Genomic DNA, 23487 nt, shown 5'->3' on the forward strand with positions numbered 1-23487 from the left:
TACACAATATATTGTTTTCTATCAGTACTTATTTGGATTGACCAAATAAAGTTGAACACTCATTTATGACTCGATATTACTGTCCAAGTTGCATTAAAAAAACCCAACCGTTACTACCTGTAACACATTTAGATTATAGAAAAATAAAACTGCTTTTTCAAGAGTTAAGAGTCTCTCCTCTCCTTCAGGAACTGCAACAGAAGTGTTTAGCTGCTCTAGGAATGCCTTTCATAGCAGCAACTGTGTATTTCTAGAGAGAAATGAAAGCATTCAACCGCTTCATCTGGCCTCCCAAATTGGATATTACTTTTCTCCTCCATATCAGTCTTGCTTTAGATGCAACCTCAAAAGCAAATCAATGAAGGTTAGGTGTGGGCAAGGTCTAAAACTTTGGCAACATATTCTATAAAAAAGGTAAAGAAGAAAAAAAAAGTTTCAGCTAAGGAACTGTTTAAGGCAACCTGACCAAAGTAAAGATAAGGCTTGTGGCTAACTACTTCTGAGGACATCCAGTTTTCTTAGCTTTGCAAAGTAACGTGATTCAATTAACTTTCTGGTCAGATTTCCATTCTAAGCTTCTATAAAAAATATTTACCTTCTTAGAATATGATATTAACTGAATATAAAACATTAGGAGATACTTATGTTTTTTAAGGATATTACAGATGAAAGTAAAAAAAAAAGCTATAGATGAGCAGACAGATGGCCAAGTATTAAAAACTCAGAATAAAAGTTTTAAGCTCTCTGAGCTAATTCAGTGTCTTAACACCACAGGTTTGGAATACCACATAGAGACGTATGATAGCGTAGTATTGGTATAACTACCAAGGCAGGGTTTTGGCTTTGTGTTTTGTTTGGTTGGGTTTTTTAATACCTTTAAAGGTCACTGCTATAAAGATTCAGCAGCTTGAATTAAAAATATGTAATATTACTGTATCTGGCCTATATATTTTAACATAGTATTCAGAATAGTAAGAGCAGAAATAAGAACTGCCCACACTGTAACTGCATGTCAAACAAAGTAACTATTTGGCTGGAATGTATCAGAAGCAGAGATCCTAAATATCGACATAATTTTTATCATGAGGATGAGCTGAGTTGGAAGGGAAGAAATGAAGAACGGAAGGGAACATAAGGTTCAAAATTCACACAGTAGTCATCATGAAGCCACTGACACAAGCCACTAAAATTTAGTAAGATCTGCTTTTTGTGTCTGAATAGTTTTTCTTCTCCTGTCTACTGGCTAATGCTTGAATAAAACAAAACTGTTCTGACCATTCCCAACTTCAATACTTACACCCATTACTTTTATTATGTTACTCCAACCAAAACAAAAGTGCTCCCTTTGGCATATTTTAGATCTATTTTATAAGGTAAAAATCCCACTTGCCAATATTGTTGAAGTAAATCACGTGTGCTTATTTAGGCTCACCCACAGAGTAATAGGCAATTAAGTTGAGCTTGGTTTAAAGAAAATAAAAACTGAAGAGTTAAAAATACAAGGTCACTTAACCTTCTTCCCAGTTGATTTACTTTTAGTTAAAATTGTAATGTTTTACTAAGCCATACCAACTCTGACCGTACTAGGAAAGTGTCTCTGGCACAAGTGGTTTTCAGAAGAACAGCTGGTCTTCCCAACAGCCTTTTCTTCTGCTTCATCTTAAAGTGCAGAAACTGTGGGAAAGGATAACAAGACTTCTTGTCTGTCACTGTGGAACCACCTCCCTCAGAGAGGCTAAGGCTGCATGTATGCGGACGTGCAATCTGTTCTCAAAGTCGTAGCCAGTAAATTCCTCCTGCGGGGGGAGAGGGGTACAAGGCATATAACTATTAGTCTCCTTCACTTTATGAGATGAAAATAATTTTACTACTATCACTTAAGAAGCCATATTACAAAACAGACCAAAGAAAAGAGGTGAACTAGAGACTGTGTGTTGCAGTAACCACACATTACCCCAAAATAACAGAATTATTTCAGAAATTCCAAGTTGGTGAAGAGAGTAGGAAGCTCGCATTTCCAACACGCTGTTTGAATCCCATGTAGTTGGAATGGCATCTAAGAATTTCTGCAAGTCCAGAAGACCTAGAATATCCCAACATGCCCAAGGTAGGAACCAGTTGGAACAGACAAGGAGTGGAGACTTGGCCATTTTCAAATTTTCTATAGCCAAATCTTAGCTGAAAAATTTGGCAAGGTTCTAACACTCCAGGAGAGGTCACTAATGTGGGCTCTGTGCTATGACTGACCTGAAAATATGTATCTATGTAACATACAAAGATGCGTATCATATACCTTAAAGTATATATACTTGATAGTGTTGTCAATCATAGGTGAGGGACACTAACATTTCGCATTCACTCCCACTGCCCCAAATCCCCCGAAACAAGCTCTCAAATGTCCTCATCTTAGAAAGAGGAATTTGAAAGTGTCTTAGTTTTTACCTTGGCTTGGAGAAGTAAGGTTTTGCCTCTTGGCACAGTCTACAAAAAGACAAATGTTATGTTAGAAATGCACTGCAATTGTTAGAGAAAGTACCTCATGTACAAGGCCCGGTCAGTCCAGAGCAGCATCTCTATCTTGAAAAAAGGCACCGAGCAGACAAAACTCTCTCAAATTAGGAAACTAGAAATACTAATGAGGCACCCAAGAAATGCTGAAGTATGTATTTCTAGTCTTCTATAGAAAAAGAGAAGTTACACCTATAATTGCAAGTTGCTGCTGCTGGTGGTGAGCTACAAAAACGCACAAGGAAACAAACAAGGCTACAGAGAAATGACTAACTGACTTAAAAGAGTCATTTTTATTTCTTCAATGAAGTTTTACCTAGTTACTTAAAATCCAGTAACTTGTTCTGTAGGCACTAGAAGTTGTTTCAGAAATCCCAATTTCAAACTCTTAAGGAAAAACACAGGTATTTGCAGATTAATATTTACTACTGAAAAACTCATGTGTTATTTCTTATCATACAGTACATTTTTATTTTAAGCCTTACAAATAAATAATCAACTGCCTGACTAGAGAAGAAAAATTAAGTTTCTTATTCAAATATATCTGTATATAAACATATATATCTATACTGCTTAAATTACATTCAGTGTATACGACATCTACAAAAAAAAAAATAATCTGTAGACTTCCACGTAACCATATTAAAATCTGGAAGAACTTTATTAGAACTAAGTTTAAAACCACAAAGATTATTCAGAGGACAAGATAAATCAGACATGTAATTATGAGTAATTTTAAAGCAAAGTAAATTTAGTAACAGCATGCTTTTTATACTAAAATGCACATTCATATTTGTATTTGTTGCTCAGGTCTTTAATACTCAGCCTCTCAGGTCAATGGGATTTCTAAAATCCTATTCCCTTCTCTTTCTTAACCATTACAGAGCTCTCACGTGACACCTCAGCTAATAAATGGGACTTCTATAAACAGCATCCCTCGCCTCAAACTGTACTTCTTTCTTTTCCCCCATCCCACTCTACTCAAGCCAAGCATCATTTACCTCCTCATCGTTTGAGTGCCACGAGAGGGAGCTTTCTGCACGTCCTTCACACTAAGCACTGCCATAGCTTCTCAGTACAAGCAAGTACAGTCAAACACCCAACACAAAGCATGTTCCGTTCCTCGGTGCACATACTACAGGTAAAGCAGGGAGGAAGGAAGGAGTGGTCCCACATTCTCAAAATTTTCATGTAACTTCACTACCCATCATGCTTTTTGAAAAAATTTTAATTTTTTTTTTTTGAGGCACTTGACATGTTAAAATTTAAATATGAACATGGGAGAAAAGGCAGCAGGAGCATTAACTGGACTCAGATCTCCCTACAAGGTTTCAAGCCCAGTTTTAAGTCATAGGGCAGCAGGATTTTCAAAAAACCCCAATTATTTTAAAAAGCATTTTCTAGTTTTGTCCTGATAATAATTTTTATTGAAAGATTTTCCTTTCCTTCCTTCCTTAAGAGGAAGGTTCAGCTTGGATAATTAAACCTGACAAGATCAATAAAAACTGAAAACAGAATCTTAATGCAAGATAGTGTTAGCCCAACTCCTTTGTATTCTGCATGCAATGATGTGGTGGTTCAAGTCATCACCCTGCAAGGAATTCCCATAGCTTGCCATCTGATTTAGGGACATGGTTTAGTCCTTAAGTCCCTGGCAGTACAGGGTGAACGGCTGGACTTGATGATCTTAAAAGTCTCTTCAACTGCATGATTCTGGGATTCAGGAAATACTACATAAAGCAGCACAAACTCGAAATAGTGAGTGGTGGTACATGACTGAGGAGGGAAACAGCACCAAGAGTGGTGCTGGTTACCCTAGTTTCAGGTACTCTGGGGTCCCTAGGAGGCAGGGCGCATGCAGAAACCTGAACGATCAGATGTATCATCTTCCAAGTCATATGGACAGTCTGAAAGCCAGGGGGATTATTTTCCTCTTCAGCCTGAACAACAAGAATCTCACCACACATCAGAGTGAAAGCTAAAATGCCAATAGATGCAGCTTTAATGGAATTTAAATGACTGAGATCACTTTATTTGGACATCCCCTGCAATGCAATAACTACGGTGACATGCTAGTCCAGCTAGGTTTCCAAGAAGCACTGATGTGCAAGATTAGGAAGATACCTGTCCTACAAGTGGGGACAAATAATCCCAAAGTAAAAAGACTTTTGACAAATACCACATTGTTCCAAATATAAGGTTGATCCCAAAAACATGGAGCTAATTTAAGAAGCCACCAAATTCAATGTGGAGAGGATAACTACAGATAATGTTCGGGCTTGAACAGTATCCAATAGGAAATTAAACACGTAAGTGAAGGACCCTAGGCATTCACTTGACACTAAACACTACCTGCAGAAAACAAAAAACAAATGCCTGCCTGCCTGCCCAAGGCGTTCTGGCCAGGCCTCTGCTGCCACCAGCAGAAGAAACATTAAGGCAAGACAAGCAGGAGAGAGGCCTTTGCATCTTGTGGAGTAATGCAAGTATCTCCACACCTCAGTATTTATACACATTGTTTCTGTAAGGCACGTATGAAAAAATGGGCATCATGGCATGATCAGGGAGGTGAAAAGTAATTCTTCGTAACATAGTAAATAATAACCAAAGCAATACGTTGCTATATTCATCAAAATTCTTGCTTTACTGCTTGCTGTGGTTTGCAGACATGTTCATTTACCGCTAAAGAAAGGTAATACTAATGGTCAGGAACGTAACAACTGCCCTGAAGAACCTCAGAGAGTCTCAGGCTCTGTCTTTTTATGTAAAAATAAACCCAGTAACAACAAGTCATTGCAGTGTTAGATACGCTAAGCCTCCTCAGAATGTCCTTATAGCTCTTGACACTGAAAAATTAAGACATTACCTCAAAAACATTGCATTTCTTGCTTTGCAGAACCCCAAAGCCGTAAGTTTGTTTACAGTAGGTATAAAATACATTTTTAAAACTTAACTTACATTATCACCTATAAACTTTGTTTCATTGTTTGTATAGTGGTATGTTGACAGTCCACCCTAATTTGGAAAGTTTAAAAATAGGTTATGCTATTACCTCTGGATTGTCTAACAGAAGACAGCCAAGTTCATAGCAAGCATATGGCTGAACATATAAGTTGTTTTGACGGCACAGTTCATCTTTAGCAGCTCGCTGAAAGTACTGTATAATTAAAAGAAAAAAGAACAAAAAGATTGCAGTAATACACTGAAGTGAACTGTTTGATACTTTAAAATTCCAGAAGTACCGTTCAACTTTAAGCACTAGAAATTGGCCCAAAGCTAAAATGTGAATTCATTAAAAATTTCCAGTGGTAGCAATTCTTTAAGGAAAGACCCAGACATTTTTACCAACACTACTATATATCAAGGCAAAATTATTTATCTGGATTTTTACCAAGTAATATATTGACTGTTTCAAGAGTTTTCTAACTTCTTATTGAAAAAATATTAGATATAACACGGGCTTAATCAGAGATTAAGTACATGAATTATTTAAAATGTAGTTGAGAGAAGCAGGGAAAGAAAAGAAGATAAAAAAAGACTCAAAGCTGGTATTGGCTCCCTTGTTTCTTACAGGAATTGCGTTCTCCTGTGGGAAGGGAAAAAAAAAAAAACCAACTTGTGCCTACAGTTCACATCCTGGAGCAATGGCAAAATTATTCTCTGATATGTGCTAATTATAAAGATTCAGTGCCTAATGGGTCTGAAGGAGAAGCAGCAAACTAAAGGTCAATCTCCGAGGTATTTTTTTAAAAAAGTTGTATTTTCTTTGCTGGACAAATAATCCACCAGAGTGGGAACTTTTACTCTGTTCTTCCCAAGCTTCCCCTCAACTCCAGCTCCTACAAGGCACTTTAGCTGCCACGTTCATTCAACATAGCCAATGACATTTAAAACACAGAATATAATTAAGACATGCTTAACCAGAAGATTTGAAAAGAACCTGACATACTCTGTTGAATTCACAAAACAGAACCATCAACAGCACTGAAAGCTAATGGCTTGCTTAACACTCTTACTCAAAATATTCACTGTTTAACAGAATAGCTCATAAAATAGGATTAATGGTGTAAATTAGTATTTAACAATTTACCTGAACAGCATCTTCAGAATTTCCTAAGCATTTGTGTATGGCACCAAGCAGCAAATTCCTCAAACCAACAGCCGATGAATCATCAACATCCTGACAAGCTTAATGAAAAGATTCCAGTAAACAAACAAGATGGATTGAAATCCTTCCTTAGACAAGAACTGTGGTCCATGGTGACTTTCAGTCTGACGATTAAATTTAACTAGAAAAAGGAGATGCTAGTAACATTAATATAAGTCGAAGTAATTTTGTTTCCTTTAACTACAACTCATTTTATATGAACCTCATCAGACAATCTGTCCCTCGTGAGAACAGTTCCTAACAGGAACGAATAGGCTGAAGTCAAAGGCAGTTGGTGTATTCTTCTCAAAAGAAAAGGTAAATCCATTTCTCTATTGGCCCTTGAACTATCCACTAAAAAACCAAAGATAAGAAATAATCACCTCCTTCTGGTGCTATGGGAAACTGGTTTGTCCCAGATATTAAAAGAAAAATATAGTCCAAGTAACAATGAACTCAGGGCAAGCAGTTCAGGCAAAGCTGATTTATTCTAAACAGAAGCCAACTGACAGACACATAAAAACCTGTACTGGACTTAAAAACCCAGACTAGGGTATTCTGGCATCACAGTTTTCAATGCTGATGAGAGCACAGGACTTATTTCCCAGACCTTAGCTGCTCCACAATCCAGGGACAAACTGCGCCTCAGCTGAGTAGTGCTCTATTTCCAGGAAGAACTGCATCATAATGCATGTAGGCACCTCTAGATGAATCAGGCTCCACTTTGATCAAGCTTATTAGCACTCTGTTAAATCAAGGCTAGTACCATGAAGAGTATTTGCACTTGTCTGCACTGTTGCCTCCAGAAAGGCCAGGGTACGAGAGGCCTGCAAGTCTTAATCCCTTCAAAAGGAGCTGAACTGTGGTGCCTGCAGAGATCCTTCAACTTCACGTTCTGCCTCACCTCACAGACCATGACAGATCTTAACTAGCTCTGCATTCTCAGTTAATCCACAACCCAAACAAGCCACCTGTGAATAACTGAGAGTTGGCTGCATGAAGTAATTGGATGTTACACAACACACAAAGGCTGTCAACTCTCACTTGTATTGCAAGTTTCAAGTTACTTGGCCTTTTACTTAGGGAGAGATACATGTGTATACAAATTAATTGCCTTTTTTTTTTAATGTCAACTTCTAGCCCTGGGGAAAAGCCTGGAAATTCACCCCAGCAAACTATACTCCAATTGCTCAAGAGAAAAGGAAGCAAAAAAAATTGTGTATCTTGAGATATACATAAGGCACAGCAATAACACTCTCATCATGCAGAAAATCTTCAAGCAGGGATCATTGATGCAGACACATCTGTCAGCGTCACACTTAGAAGTAGAGTATCTCCGAATTTTAATCTCTGCTGCTATTTCACATTAAAATGTGAACTGGCTAGAAGCTTATAAAGGAAGATCTACACTGCATCTGAGCACGTGGGAGAGAAGTACATACACTTTACAACCTCTAAAGCTCATCATTCTGAAGGCAAATGACACACAAAAAAACCCCCTGAGATTTATTTTTAACTTAAGTAAATCTAATTTTAAACCCTTCACCATTAACTTTGGGACTAGAAAACTAGGGATCTGAATGTAACCCACTGCCATCATGCACTTTAAATGGACGAATTATCTTCAATTAAAAACAGAACAAAACCCCACAGCTAGCTCTGACTCTTCACAGAATCATCTAGTTGGAAGAGACCCTTAAGATCATCAGGTCCAGCCAGTCACCCAGCACTGCCGGGGTCCCTAAACCACGTCCCTTGGAACCACTTCATGTCTTTTAAATACCTCCAGGGATGGGGACTCCACCACTGCCCTGCGCAGCCTGTTCTAATGCTTCACAACACTTCCTCTAAATAAATTCTTTCTAATATCCACCCGAAATCTCCCCTGGCACAACCTGAAGCCATTTCCTCCCATCCTGTCACTTGTCACATGGGAGACCAACCCCCACCTCACTACAACTTCCTTTCAGGTAGTTGTAAGAGAGCAATAAGGTCTCCCCCTGAGTCGCCTTTTGTCCAGACCAAACAACCCCAGTTCCCTCAGCTGCTCCTCATAAGACCTGCTCTCTAGACACTTCACCAGCTTTGCTGCCCTTCTCTGGACACGCTCAAGCACTTCAATGTCCTTCTGGAAGCAAGGGCTCCAAAACTGGACACAGTACTCAAGGTGTGGCCTCACCAGTGCCTAGTACAGGGGGACAATCACTTCCCTCCTCCTGCTGGCCACACTACTGCTGACACAAGCCAGAATGTTGTTGGCCATCTTAGCCACCTGGGCACACTGCTGGCTCATATTCAGCCGCTGTCCACCAACACCGCCCGGTCCTTTTCCCACAGCCTCCTGCTGGCCACACTACTGCTGACACAAGCCAGAATGTTGTTGGCCATCTTAGCCACCTGGGCACACTGCTGGCTCATATTCAGCCGCTGTCAACCAACACCGCCAGGTCCTTTTCCAACAGCTTTCCAGCCACTCTTCCCCGAGCCTGGAGGGTCTTGGGGGGTTGTTGTGGCCCAACTGCAGGACCCAGCACTTGGGCTTGTTGAACCTCATACCACTGGCTTCAGCCCATTAATCCAGCCTGTCCATATCCCTCTGTAGAGCCTCCCAACCTTCATGCAGATCAACACACCCACCCAACTTGGTGTCATCTGCAGACTTACTGAGGGTGCACTCAATCCCCTCATCTAGACCATTGATAAAGATGTTGCAGAGAACAAGCCCCAAGACTGAGCCCTGAGGAACACCACTGGTGACCAGATACCAACTGGATTGACCTCCATTCACCACCACTCTCTGGTCAAAACCATACAGCCAGTACTTGATCTAGCTAAGTGTACACACATCCAAGCCATACGCAGCCAGTTTCTGCAGGAGAATGCTGCATGGCTTAGACTAGCAGTTTTTTAGCTTAACATAAAAATTGTGTACAATCCCAAAAAATTCACAATTACAGAAAGAAGAAAGTATCTCAGTGGCAGATATTTTTTGTTTTATTTTCTAAGCGAGCAGGTAATAACTTGAAGTTGTTTGCAGAATGCAAAACAACTATATGCAGCAGGCAGCTCCCCTTCCCCCCAAACCCTAAAAAAAAAAAAAAAAAAAATGGTAAAAATGAAGCTTTAAGTTGAATCCGAATGGGTCGTTATTCTTTAGTTACTAAAAGTGTTTTGGCACCCAAGTTTAAATTATCATGCTACAACGAGCTACTGTGCACAACAGAAGAAAATTATACACCTCATTTAAAAAAGTAAATAAATCTCAGAACCATATAATACCTTGGCTCATATGCTGTAAGTTCGAGAGGGAACAGTTGGGAAGGGCTTTCCATAAGTACAATACTTCAATGGATGCCAGGACACAGAGCTCTTTGGTTGGCATTTGTTTTCTAAATCTGTCTGCCTGCAAAGTGGGGAGAAAGAGGGGGGATATATCATCTGTCCTTTTATAGGGAACATAATATTCACAAACAATGTATCACAACAATAATTCTGTTTCGTGAAAGCACCCAACAAGTTTATAAAAATAAGAGACTAAAAAGCAAAGTCTTTCAAATAATGTAAGGGCCTTATATATTAATCAAAACTGAAGCTTCCCTGTATGCAGCCTGATTTGTTTTATTGTATTTCACAATCCCAAGTTTACACTGACTGGATGCTGAAATGGTAACATCTGCAAGATCATCAGTTGGAAGGTACTTCCTAGACAACTCCTGGCTTTCAAAAAGAAGGCTTTGATAAACAAGACAAGATAAAAAGGAGTAAGAAAGGCAAAGCTAGAAGGAAAACTACCCAAGAAACTATAGTAGCATGTATTTTTATCTTTAATAATAACTTTAGTAGTAAAGTGAATAGCTAATTCACATTTCCTTTGCCAGGTCTTTAAAATACATGACACTTGTTTTTCCCTCCGAATCTTTGCCACTAATCCTACCTAAGCAACACAGCAGAAAACAGATACATCCTTCAAAAATAAATACTGGTAAAGAATCAAAAAAAAATTACCAAGTGTAATTACTGTACTGAAACAAGTCAGCCTACGCTAAACCAAACCTTTTTCACTGAGAATTGTTCAATCTGATTGTTTTTTCTTTTGAAAAGCTTCTGGACTTCCTTGAACACATTCTGAGCACCACTGACATCACCAGTGGCTCCCTGACACACTGTAAGAACACAGAAATAAAAATGTGTCAATGCTGCTGGGATATGAAGCTGGAAAAAAGTCAAGATTACACATCACATGGTTACGGGACTAGACTCAGGATTTGATGAACGTGCAAACCCCAGCTCTCCAAGGTACCTTCTGCGATCATTAACAGGTCAGTACTTCTTTTTTGGACCAAAGGAACTAATACACCCAGCCTCTAGGGATTTATTCATTAAATATTTGCAATGCACTGTTACAGGACATGTCACTACACTCACTATCATCATTGTATGTACATTTAAAAGGAGAGAGAAAGTACTTAGGCACACACATGTGCACGCATGCAAGTGTACATCATAGAAACAAAATTATTTCAGTCAAGCCTGGCATAAAGCTGCAAAAGCAGCAGGCAGTGTGGAAGGCAGTAGGTGCACTAGTAAGTTTCCCAAAACAGTACCCAAGCCCTGTTGTATCACTGATTTATCACTTACCCAACACACTGCGTATACTCACCTGCTGTTAAATAAGCATAGTAGCACTGGGACCACCTGGATTCATTTTTAAGCCTCTCAAAGGATTCAAATGCATCTTGGAAATTCATCTCTATCATGCTGCACCAACCTAAAACCAAGAGAAAGCACATTAATTCAAATTTGGTGCCAAATTACTGAAACACACAGTTTGTTACGAGAGCTGGAGCTAGTGTAACAGTTATACCAGTAATTGGAAAAGGTAAAACCAAGAAAAATCAATGACATACATTTAAAGTCTGGTTTAAAGTAATTGGTAAATGTTGAACTATAAGATTTCATACAAAACAATGAAACCACTTCAGAGCAACAACAAATCTATACAGACATAAAAGCGATTTTTTTTTTTTAATTTAAATACTATATTTTGTAGAATGCTGAAACTTACAAAGCTGCTGCTTGCTCCCTTGTTCTTCCCCATTCTGACAAGATCCCTTAAGGAGACTCATTTAAAGCTTGAGCCAACATACGTTCTCCGCTTTAAAGACTTGTATGCAAATTAAGTACATAGAGCATACATTGTTACTGATAGAAGGCAACGAAGATGAAATACAGGTCCTGCAAACTGAAGTTCACTAGACCAATTAATCTTTGGCACAAAAATGATGATTCCATAGACAAATCAGATGAGTTAATTTCTCATTTTAAATAATATTCTATAGGTGAACTGTCTGCCCTTGATTCTATAGTCTACCATCTGATTTTGCATCATCTTGTATTTGCAGAAAACTTTAAAATTATGAAAAATTGTTGAATTCTACTTGCCCAAACAAGCAGCAGGATTATTACCATAATCCATTCAGGACAAAGACCAGTGTTCTAAAACCTTTTTAAAAATCCTAATAAAAATAATCCATTTTTTTAAATTGAAGTTGCTAGTCTAAAAGTAAGCTATTTATAGCATAAACATATCGAACTTACCTATTTCATACAAGCAGACATGTTGAATCTCCCTTTGGTCTGTTGCAAGCTCCAAAGCAGTATGAAATGAGGTCAAGGCACTATTGATTTGACACTAACAAAAGAGAAAAAGAACTCAGATGTCTGAAATTTAAGATTTGTTGGATAATTTAACTCTGATAAAGAAAACATTCAGATTTCTGTTAATAGGTATTTTAAAAAATATGGTTAAAAAAATTAATTGTCCTAGAGATTGCAGCCTCTGGTTTGATTAGATGAAAGAGGCACAACACATCACTGAGAGAAAAACCACAAAATTAATTTCAGACTCTAGATTATTTTAAATGCACTAAAAATCACTAGAGAGCTAACCATTCAAAGGAGGTGTCTAATATTAATTCAATATTAGTTTCTCTCCTCCCCACTCTCTTGACTGCTTCTCGTTTGAATGGAAGTATGGCCAAATTATGACAAAGCCTTTAGTAACAACGGTAAACGAGCATCTTAAAGAGGTCCCATAGTGAACATTACAAAAGCCAAATTATAAGAGACAAGGGAAGTAAGAATCACTAAAACAAAGCAACTCAAGATTCACATTTAAATGAAACTTCACACAAGACTGCAAAGTTTTTGCCTGCAACATACTAACAATTAGTCCTACCATCTGCAACAGTAAAAATTAAAACATACAGTAAGGAACTTGCGCTCTAAAAGACATACAAAAAAGAGAACTGCAGAACATTACAGAGTTAAAAAAGTGGGGAGACTGATAGTACAGGAGTTTAACAATGTAATAATGATCCCAAATAACTTACAGCCAATTCAGATCATATCTCAACCTTAAAAGTCAGCGGTGTATTCCTTCTGTTCGCTATTAAGTCCAAAATTCTCTGGTTTTGTGCAGTAAGCTTTTGAGTAATCTCATTTCTACTCTAATTAGCCATTCCACCTTTAAAAGTCATCTTTTTAGCATCTGCCAATAAAATTTAGCTTTCTGCACAATACAGATATCTTCAACATTTAATTTTATTTATTTCAAACTATTTCACCTTTTTCCACATCCCTCAATAACCACTTTAAGCAACAGTTAATAGGGAACTCATAAATGCTGCATGACACGTAATAAGATAAAAAGGCACGAGATAAAAACATTTTGATCAAATCATTAGGTACCAACAGCTTAGCAAAAAGAGGCTGACAGCTGTGTAAGAACTAGAATGATAGTTCTTTTGACTACCTTAATTTTGGTTTTTCCTGGTCTGCATACAATGAGACTTCTCCATAACAATCACCATAAAGTGGGGGATGCAAATCAGCATTTAATTAAGTCTTATACACAGACACACTACATATCTTAATATGTCCTATACTCACTTCAATAGTGTTTTTTTTCCCCTCACATATAATTTATATAACAGAAGAATCTTTAAGCCATTCTTTGCTGGCTAAGCATGTAACTGAAAGAAACTCATGGAAAAGCAAACCTGTCATCCACATAAACAAAACCGAATTTAAAAAATTCCTGAATTAAAAAAATTTGCAGTGTTGTATCTTAAGAAAACACATAGAGAGAGCTCTAAAATGATTTTATTGTATTTTCTTTAAAATACCTCTTAAAAACAAAAGCTGGGTTTTTTACAAAATTATTGCAGAGAATTAGCTATATATGAACGCATAAAATGAAAATATGGTAAATGCTACATACTCAGCAGATAATACTTGGATTTTAGTTTTATAAGCAAAACTGAAATAGCTATTTATACCACGAGAAACTCATGAGTGACCAAAAGCACTTCCTTTTAGCACAGAACTACAAATACATCAAGTAGCTGAACAAGAATTTCAAAGTGCCACTAAGTCAGATAGAAATAGGGGAACAGCAGTTTTGGTATGTGAACTTGAAACCAGGGAGAAGTCAATCCTCTCTTTTTACTTACCGTTCCACGTATCTGTATCTTTAGGCACAATTTGTTGAAGCTTCCACAGTTCGTCCACATCAGAAAAAATATTAAAACAACAAAGGATGGGGAGGGGAAAGGAAGAAAACACGCAATACCTCTAATCGCTGTATCCTTCCCTTGAAGAACATGAACAGAGAAGAATTTGGATAAGCTGATTCTTTTTTTACAAGAATTTCTTTTGCCTCTTTCAATCCTGCCTTGTTATCGCTGCCATCAAGGGCAAAAAAGGGACGAACGACGGTGTGGTACCACAATAGAGCTAATCTAAAGAAACATAAGAATAAAAAGGATTACTGCTTGTAAACAGAACTTTAAGGATAATGTTCTACACAGGCATTCTGAAAGACAAAAAAATATACGAATCTTTTCTTATACAACCTGGCTTTAAAACAAACGCAATACTATAGCCATACATCAACGTACTCTTAAATCGCACCTGAATTTACACTTCAGTGCGCATTACCCAAAGGTAACATAACGATCAAGTTAATAGCATCAAAGCAACTGACCCTTCAGAAATCTGTACATTTTAAAAAAAAGAAAAACCCACAGGAATACTTTGGAAATGAATTGTTCATTAGAGGGAGGGAGGAAAACCCACAAACTTTACCAGCAACAAAAGTAAACACACATCAGCAGACACATTTGAAATCAACGTCAAAAAGAAAAACATCCCGTGTTCAGAAGGGCAGACATCTACACAACCCACGTCGCTCCTGGAAACAAGGGCAGAGCACCAAGATTTCCAAGACCATCTGAAGAAGGAAACACTCCCAAAATAACATTTTTCTTCTCCAGAAAGAACAAATCAACAGGAACATTTAATCTTTCTTAACCAATCAGAAATCCAATTCTTCTCCTCAAGCAGAAGAGACTTCAGCTCTGCTGTCAATGTTTCAAAAGTGACATCTGATGGTTCCTGCAGTAGGTCCAGTAACAAAAGCATTAATTTGGAGAGAATGGAATAATAAACCCATTTATGAGAGCAGGTTAAATTAAGTCTGGCTAACCCTTCATAAGACGACCTGAATGCCATATGATGGCTTGGGAAAAAAAAAAAAGTACACAAAAACAAACACTCCTCTAAAAAGACTAAGGGAACACCCCATTTTACTCAGATGCTAAAATTAAAAATTAAACAGGAAGGATCTTTGGCTAATAGTAAGGATAAATACTTAAGTGAGATCAATGACTCATACAAAATAGTATGTTCTCCATAGTGCAGAATACAACTTAGGTAAATTTTACTCAGCCTTCGGGGTGTGCTTTCATTTACTCTGCTGGCACATAAATTACTAGACATAAGGAGACATGGCTAGACATCAGAACACTGACACAAACCCCACATACATGTAAATAACTAACAGCAGAGAGATCTCATATACTAGTAAGTGATGAATTTACTAAACCATGGCATGTTAAACAACAAACTACAAGTTTATTTTACCTGCTGTTGTTTCCTTCAAAGCAACCCGACTTTTTGGTTTTCACTTTTTCCCAGTTACTTACTTTCAGTACTAAGTTATCTACCAAAGCATTTCAATATAGCTACTCACGTAGCTAAAGGGGCCTTCATGTCCTTACTTTCACTTGCATACATCAGTGAAGAAAGCCCCTGTAGGCGGTCTCCAGGAAAACCCAGCAGGTTGATGATTTTGAGCAGGTTTGGGGGCACCATGGATATGCAAAGATGAAAAAGTCCATATCCAAAGCTAACAGCACCTTTCAGTCTGTTTAGCGAATCCTCCGTTACACCTTCTGCAGCAATATGATTATCATTTGCAGCATCAGAAGTCAAGGATTCCTGAGTTGTTTTCTTCTGATATATTTCCTGAAGTGTATTAATGTCTGTATAGCACTTATTGTAAATTTTCCAGGCTTTTCGGAGTATCCACCCACCTTTTATGTATGCTAAAAATCAAGGAGAAAAAATATTTCAAGGATGTATTTCAGAAGTGGAACACAGCCAGCAGTAAATGCTATTTAACAAATCCTGGGATGATCTTTCTATCTGCATTAACTTACTGTATAAAGAATTTTGTAATAGCTACTGATCTCTCAAAGAGATCTTTCATACTGGGCACTGCCAACTTCAGTCCTTTTCAAGCAAAGACTTTAAACCAGCACGCAATACACAGAGACTTCCCTTCAGCTACAAAGCCATACAACTGTCAGAGAGAAATAATCTGAGAACTTAATGATGGACTCCACTCTACTATAGAGCGGAGATGAAATGACTGCCTGGCAAAGGAAAAGAAGCAAAACTCAAAGAACAGCTTACACTTTTTCAACCCAAATGATGTTAAAAGACAGTTGATGGGAAAATACTAAGCAAACCGCTTTCTTTGGTTTAGATAAGATTTTCAAGACCATTATTTCCCTTTCCCTCGTATGAACATGGTATGTTATGATAAAGAAAAAAAAAAACAACGGAAAAAAACCCAAGTGCATGTATTGTGTGGTTTTTAAACGATTTTCAGTTGCCTGACTTCCTCAATTTCAAATGTAAGCTGGGGACCTAAATTTCCCTAAAAATCTGGTCTTGAACATTTTCAGTTGAGAATGAGAGAATTCTCAGTCTTGTTACCATCTTTACAAGAGGGTAAACAAAGGTGTGATACCAAAAGATGTCCAGTTTGATTATTTATACAGCATTTATCTTGGTTACAGCACATCCCTGGATAATGGTAAGCGGCAAAGAGAAAACAAAATATACTTGTATACATTAATTGTAAAAGCAGACACCAGCATCTGGTCTGTGATAGAGCCCCGAGAGTTACAAACTACAGTGAAAAAGGAGTTAACTAGAAATGACAGAAAATAAAAGAAAGGTTATAGCAGTGGTTCTAAACAGGTATCAACAAATTTGCAGCGATCACTGTTATAAAGGATGCCAGAATTAGATCATAACAGATGGGGTGTGTCAAAGAAAAGGAAAAAGCTATGAATACCAAACCTCTCTTTATAAGCCTTTGATATCTTTACAAAATCCTTCCAGTTACAAAAAAAAAAAAAAAACCCAAAACATTTCTGGAGAAAGTACTCTCACACACTAGACTAGACTACCTCTTTTCAGAATCTTATTGTATGAAGAGGAGATGAAGCTAGTCTAAGAGTCTTCAGAAGTCTCACTGAGAAGACTGCAAAATTTCTCAGTTGTGACAGAAGGGTTCTGTCAACATGAACTTAAATTGGTAAAAAAATTAATGCTTTATCTTGAGTTTCATATTAATAATTATAATAAAAACCATAAAAACATGTCATGATTCAGCCCTATTACAAGACTAATGTTACTTCCATTTTATTCAATTAGGCCACTTTTTGGCTGCACAGAGTATTTTAAAAGTTATGTGGTTCACCCAAAATGAATGCTCATACAACTACGCATAGCAATGCAGCAAGCACATAAGGAAAAGGCCACGTTCTGCTTATCCTACAGAGTGTGTTTCTGCTAACAGCTAACAACCATGTTCTGATGTACGCATCAAATGCAAAAGATACCATGTGGGAAAAAATGCATAGTTTTAGGCTTTACTTCCATCAGTGTGGTGTCATTAACAGTTCACTAACATGGCACAACCCAAACAGATTAGATATATTAGAACAGAACAATCTAACAAATTAAAAGAATGAATTTCTGACTTTCTACACATAAAAATCAAATGAAGCCCAATCGCTGAGCTGATTTCCCAGCATGAACTTCTGAAAGTAGTCAGACCTGGGACAGCAGTGGTAAATATAAGAAAAGGGAATTCAATATTGCTGTGGGAAGCTAATATAAGTTAAGTTGCTGTGTTACTAACTTCTAGATGAAACTATTTGTAATACATCCATGAGGGTGGAAAAGAAAATCTAAAATGTGTTAGTCATATGAGAAAGCAGCTTGCATATGCTTCTTGTCAAACTGTTCCAGGAAGAAAAACACAAGAAATTTTTCACCCATCCACTGATCAGAAATATCTGTCTGCCTCTGAAGAATGTCTTTTTTTTTTTTTTAAATTACACTCATTTCAATAATCTGGTTGCTATTTCTGTACAGAATCATGATAAAAACAAAAGATGTTTATACATAATCAGTAAGGTAATATACTCAAAAAATGGAAATATTAGGTCCAACAATTCAGCAACAGCAGGAACTAGCAGTCGCTGAGGTGGCAATTAACTGCTTGGAAATTTAATTAAAGATTACAGGTATATTTTTTACTCAGTAGAGTAACCCAAATATACTGCATGTTCTGCAGTACTCTGCTACCCACTTCAGTTCCGTGAGCAGCAGACGAGAGGGGAGAGACACCCCCTCAGTTACAGCATTCAACCCAGTTATGTAGCTGCAGAATATATATTGAAACAAGAAAAAAACCTTCAAGAGGGGAGAAAAAAAAAAAACCCTCACAAATAGAAACCCAGAACTGCACAAGAAGAAAACCTTTCTGCAGCACTGCACAACAAGAAAACCTTTCTGCAGCACTGCACACACAAAAGGCAGAAATACCGCCTGAATTTCTGCTGGCTAGAACCAAACACATTGTTGATGCCATGGTTTGGAAGAAACTATGTCTGCACATCTCAGAAAGCTCTGTGTCCTTGACTGAAGATCTTAGTGTTATTCTAAATAATTTGAGTACTACTTCCCCGATGCCTTCTAGTTGATCAGTAGGGTTTTCACTGACAATCCCTTCTGACTGCCATCTCTTGGTCTTCATTGATTTGACACAAACCTGCATATGCAGTCACCTCATATGTGACCTTGACCACACGTTCTGTAAACTCATGGATGAAGGCAGACTTTAAGATTATGCAAAAAGATTCAGGAATGCAAGTGAACATCAGAAACAGCTCTGCAGCTGCAATAAGGAGGTCTGTATTCAACATGACAGGATTAACCTCTTTGGCACGCAAGGATGTGCTTTGGTGACCAGCAAATAAAACCTGCTTCAGCAGTTCCATCTTCACCACACTTCATTTAAAACTGTGTTCACTGTCAGTTTGTCATCTTCATGAGTTGCTGTGAACATACACATATGGAACAGTAGGATTTTCCTGGTGGCCTGAACACTTTCATCTTGCAGGCCACGCAAAGCACACAAATGCTACCTATCTTCACACCAACTCCTCAAATGCCTCTATGAGAACATGCAAAGGACTCCAATCTACCTAAAGAGAATCAGTTGAATATGATTACTGGTATAAAAAAGTGGAAAGCTTTAATCTGCAGCAGTCCAGCTCATCTTACTCTATGATACTACTATCTACACAAAGGTAGAACAATACCTCTAGAAGTCTTGGTATGTTTCAAAAGGAACTATGCTCCTTCTCACAAAACAATCATCTCTACTGATAGTCATATTACTGCTTCACGATCAAGCTTTATTAAAAATATATCAAATAAAAAAATATTTCTGAACATTAAAGCCACTGCATACCTGATAACTCTTGTTTTACAAACGACAGCACAGCCAAGTAGACTTGGCAGTCTGCTACAATTATTTGTCTCTGTAGACGATCTATCATGGATAGAGTGGATTTTCGTCCATCAACCTGTTTGGAATATATGAACAAAGAGCACAGAAAAATGTTATCAAGCATAATGCAGAACAGTAGTCTAAATCTGACAAATTAACCCCCCCCCCCCAAAATAACTGCAAGTGGTAGTATTGCTACTAAACTAACAGCATTTTTAAGTGCAAAATTGTACTAAAATTTCTTTGGGAGGTCATCGAGCAAGATCCTACTTAATGAACTGGGAAATCTTATACATATGCTATCAAGTATTTTTCTTAAGATTCTACAAAGAACAGATTTAAATTTCATTTAATTATTACTAAACACATCAGACAGGCATCTAAAAGATGAAAGGAAAAGTACAGAAAGGGGTAAATAATAAGCGGCAGGGAAAACACAGTGCCTCTGAACAGCAGAGAGTTAAGTATGTCAAGTTTGATACTTTTTACCAAGTAAACTAAATACTGAAGAGAAATGCTTTCTTTTTCTGCTGTAGATCTGCAATGTCACGCTAGGCAGGCCACTCACTGGAGGTTCCTATACTACTACTTTAAACAGTTCTTCATCTGCATGCTTTATTCTTCCTTCATTATCTATAATGAAAATCTAAAAAAGGAAGAAAAATTCCCTAGGAATATGCTGGCACAGCACTATGCAGCCTTAACATCATGACTTTTGAACTTTACCAGAGCATTTATGAACTACAGTTAGCCTGAATTAGGTTACAAGCTTCCTGAAATAATTTTAAAAGGTCACTAATCCAAGGTGTTAAGAAAATAACCACGAATATCAATGCAACCTGCTGCTTTAGAAGAGGAATTATCTGACTCTGAGTATTTTCTGATAATTAGGAAATCCAAGCAAACCATTTGACTCAATTCCTATTTATTATTGATCTCAACTACTCTTGACATATCAAAAATCTTCTATTCAAAATACAAAGACAATGGAAAAGAAGTTTCCGGAAATATTTATCCAATACACAATTCTATATTTTACAGATAATGTTCTTACATTCTTTTTAATTTTATTTTTGATTGTTTCTATAACTCCAGCTTCTTCACTTTCACAAAGTTTCTCCGTAGCCTTTAAGTCATCACATGCCAGTTGCATTTTCTCTTCTTCAAATGTCATCATGGCATTCTACCAAAAAGCAAACAGATTTAAATGACAAAAATCACAAATGTATTTATTTCTACAAAAGCTGTAGGATAGAAAAAGTTATCTTAAAATCTTGACAATAAAACTTAACATTTTTAAAAAGAAGTGTTAATACACTCACACACAACAGCACACATACTTCTATACAGAAAAACACCAAACCAGAGATTTGAGAGTGCTTTGCCAAAATTTCAAGACAGATCACAACATACCAGGTCCTAACCCCTTGTCTTAAAGCTTCATACACAGTCAAACTGAATGTGCTGTCACATTACATTTTAAGTGGAAGAAAAATCCATGTAAATTATTTTCATATAATACATATATAATATAAAACATATATAGTTATGTAAGGCATGATTTGCATCCATGCAGGTGCTGCTTTTACATAATTCATCCATATAAAAAACAGCCCTGTAAAATGAGTAACAAGTAACAGCTATTACAGTTTTCAAAATAATAACCACAGTTCCTACATATGTAGGAAGAAAAAAAATGCAACCAACTCCAACTACTGCTAAACCAATTTAGAAAGAGTTTCAGAACAAGTAACTTCTTTTCTTGATGCTTTATTAAACGAAAGTTCTGAATGACACAGGCACACAAAGTGCTGCTGCTATGTTTAGAACAGTAGCTAAGCAAGACATTTTCAGGATGCAGTGATGCTGCACTGTTCTGTTATCCCAGTTCAGCACATCAGATAAGAAAGCCTGAGAGATTCTCCCCCATTTCTTTCTTCTCTCCACTGACTTCACAGAAAGTGTATGTCCCAGGACGTTTCCTAATCAATACACTTTTCCATATTGCATAGTTTACAGACACTAGAGAGAATTCAAATTAATTCCATTTACAATTTATCTATTTCTGGCATATTATAATAAATTCTGTCTTTAAAAAGATTATTACCATAGATAATTTCTGGTGTGATCTCAGATTAAGCAGCAAACTCAGAATAAGGACACTCTAAAAAAACATGTTCCAAACTTTTTCTAATATACCTTCTAAGTTTTTAATTGACACATTTTTAACACATTAAACAAACAGAAGAAAAGCATTTAACAGACCTAACTTGCTCATTATGACTTTTTCTTCAGTCAATATTCTCAGTTCTTGTATATTCAAAAAGGAAGCAATGTGAACGGATTGAATTAACAGCTCTCACCTGGCAGTATGGATGGAGAAATTTTCAATAGCAAAAGCTATCAGTTACGTGTATTTTGTCATTTATGAGTATTATTTTAATACCACCTCTACTGCTCATTTAAGAGAGCGTTTTATCATGACTCTTTCAATGGAGCACATAAATATTTCACACATTTGAGAAAGTAAAGGTTCTGTGATTCAGCTTCTATTTAAACCACATAAGTTAAGAAGTTTTGTGTAACATTACTTTTTTCTAGCTACATTTATAAAAATGTAAAAAAAAAATCAAGTATTATAAAAAGAAACAAATTAGGAGTATCCATCATATCCACACACGCATGCACATACAAACATTAACCACAAGAGATGAGATGTATACTCTCTGCTCTCATCCACTCACCAAAAAACTCACAAAGCTGGCTCCAAAACTCATTAATGGGCTATGGTTTCTGTAAAGGAAACAAAACACAGTTATTATTATTTGCACATATTTCCTGTCATAAAGATCAATATTGCATTAACTTACACATCTGTAAACAATACTGGGGGGTTTGTATCAATTCACATTCTGCAAGATAGAATGGAAAGCTAAAAGTTTCATTATTTTTACTAAATTGAATATATCTTTTAAAATTTAATTTTTCAAGCATCAAACTGTAGATTTTAAGAGAAACTACTGCCATCAAAATGCATTCAGTGCAGGTCAAAAAAAATTTTAAAATCTACAGAAAATTAAAAACCTGTTAATTCTACTCTTCTCTTGTGATCAATTGCTACAATTTTGATCTAGCAGACAAACATTAACTAATTCTATTAAGAGCTTCTCACTTCCCCCTGTTACCACAAATTTAAGGTAATCTACCCAGCTTTTAAAGACATGCATATGCCACATTAAGTTGTTGGTAATACAAAGTTCTTACAAGGCTTATGGGTTTATAGTTGCTTTGTTTCTAGGCCAGAATATGTGTCTTACTACATCATGTGGAATGATTTTAAGATGTTTCATGTATTCTGTTTGCGGGGGTATTCCAAAAGGAATCAACTGCTAGATCAAAAAATGCAGGCAAGCCCTTAGTAACATACAGGACAGGTTTCACACTTCGGGACTACTGCAGCCACACAGACCACGAGGCTCCAGTAATGTCACATAGAAAGTACTTTAAAAAAAAAATAAATAATTTCAGGATCTCAGCAGTACTTGATTCACACTGTTCAGCACTGGGCTGACAGGTTATATGAAAAGTCAGTAGACTTGAGAGATAACATCTCTGCTACAGGTACATGTATTACTATGGAACAGTACCTAAGCTGCTTCCAACCTAAATCTGCAAGCATCAGATTAAAGTAGAGTTTTATAATAGGTCAGGTTCTCAAAAAACATGAAGAAAATAATATATTGTTTATTTCAATACAAATTCCCAGTAGTAAACCCATATTATAATACAAGAGTTTGGTCACATCTACTGCATTGCCAACACCCAGCGGATC

General features: G+C 36.9%; 1 protein-coding gene across 1 annotated transcript; it reads right to left on the reverse strand.

The window, feature by feature from the left end:
• Window positions 1-1466: 1466 nt before the first annotated feature.
• Window positions 1467-22447, reverse strand: TTC39C (tetratricopeptide repeat domain 39C). Its single transcript, XM_010130975.1, has 13 exons — window positions 22400-22447; window positions 20710-20838; window positions 19617-19731; window positions 15750-16104; window positions 14289-14457; window positions 12254-12347; window positions 11316-11423; window positions 10709-10818; window positions 9935-10058; window positions 6599-6696; window positions 5561-5665; window positions 2443-2481; window positions 1467-1796 (listed from the first exon to the last, which is right to left on the reverse strand). The coding sequence occupies exons 1-13, from the start codon at window positions 22430-22432 to the stop codon at window positions 1707-1709; spliced, it is 1569 nt and encodes a 522-aa protein (XP_010129277.1). The 5' UTR covers window positions 22433-22447; the 3' UTR covers window positions 1467-1706.
• Between the last annotated feature and the right edge of the window lie 1040 nt (window positions 22448-23487).

This window comes from Buceros rhinoceros, unplaced genomic scaffold (genome assembly GCF_000710305.1).
Source record: "Buceros rhinoceros silvestris isolate BGI_N320 unplaced genomic scaffold, ASM71030v1 scaffold2222, whole genome shotgun sequence".
Lineage (NCBI taxonomy): Eukaryota > Metazoa > Chordata > Aves > Bucerotiformes > Bucerotidae > Buceros > Buceros rhinoceros.

What these genes read in the sequence shown, in the direction of transcription:
- TTC39C (XM_010130975.1), bottom strand. Translation starts at nt 22,432, where the DNA reads ATGAGTTTTGGAGCCAGCTTTGTGAGTTTTTTG. An exon ending in GAAGGATACAGCGATTAGAG is followed by an intron (nt 12,348 to 14,288) that starts GTATTGCGTGTT and finishes CTCTTTTGTTAG; the next exon opens with TGTCAAATCAATAGTGCCTT. An exon ending in AACAATTCTCAGTGAAAAAG is followed by an intron (nt 10,059 to 10,708) that starts GTTTGGTTTAGC and finishes CCCACTTTGCAG; the next exon opens with GCAGACAGATTTAGAAAACA.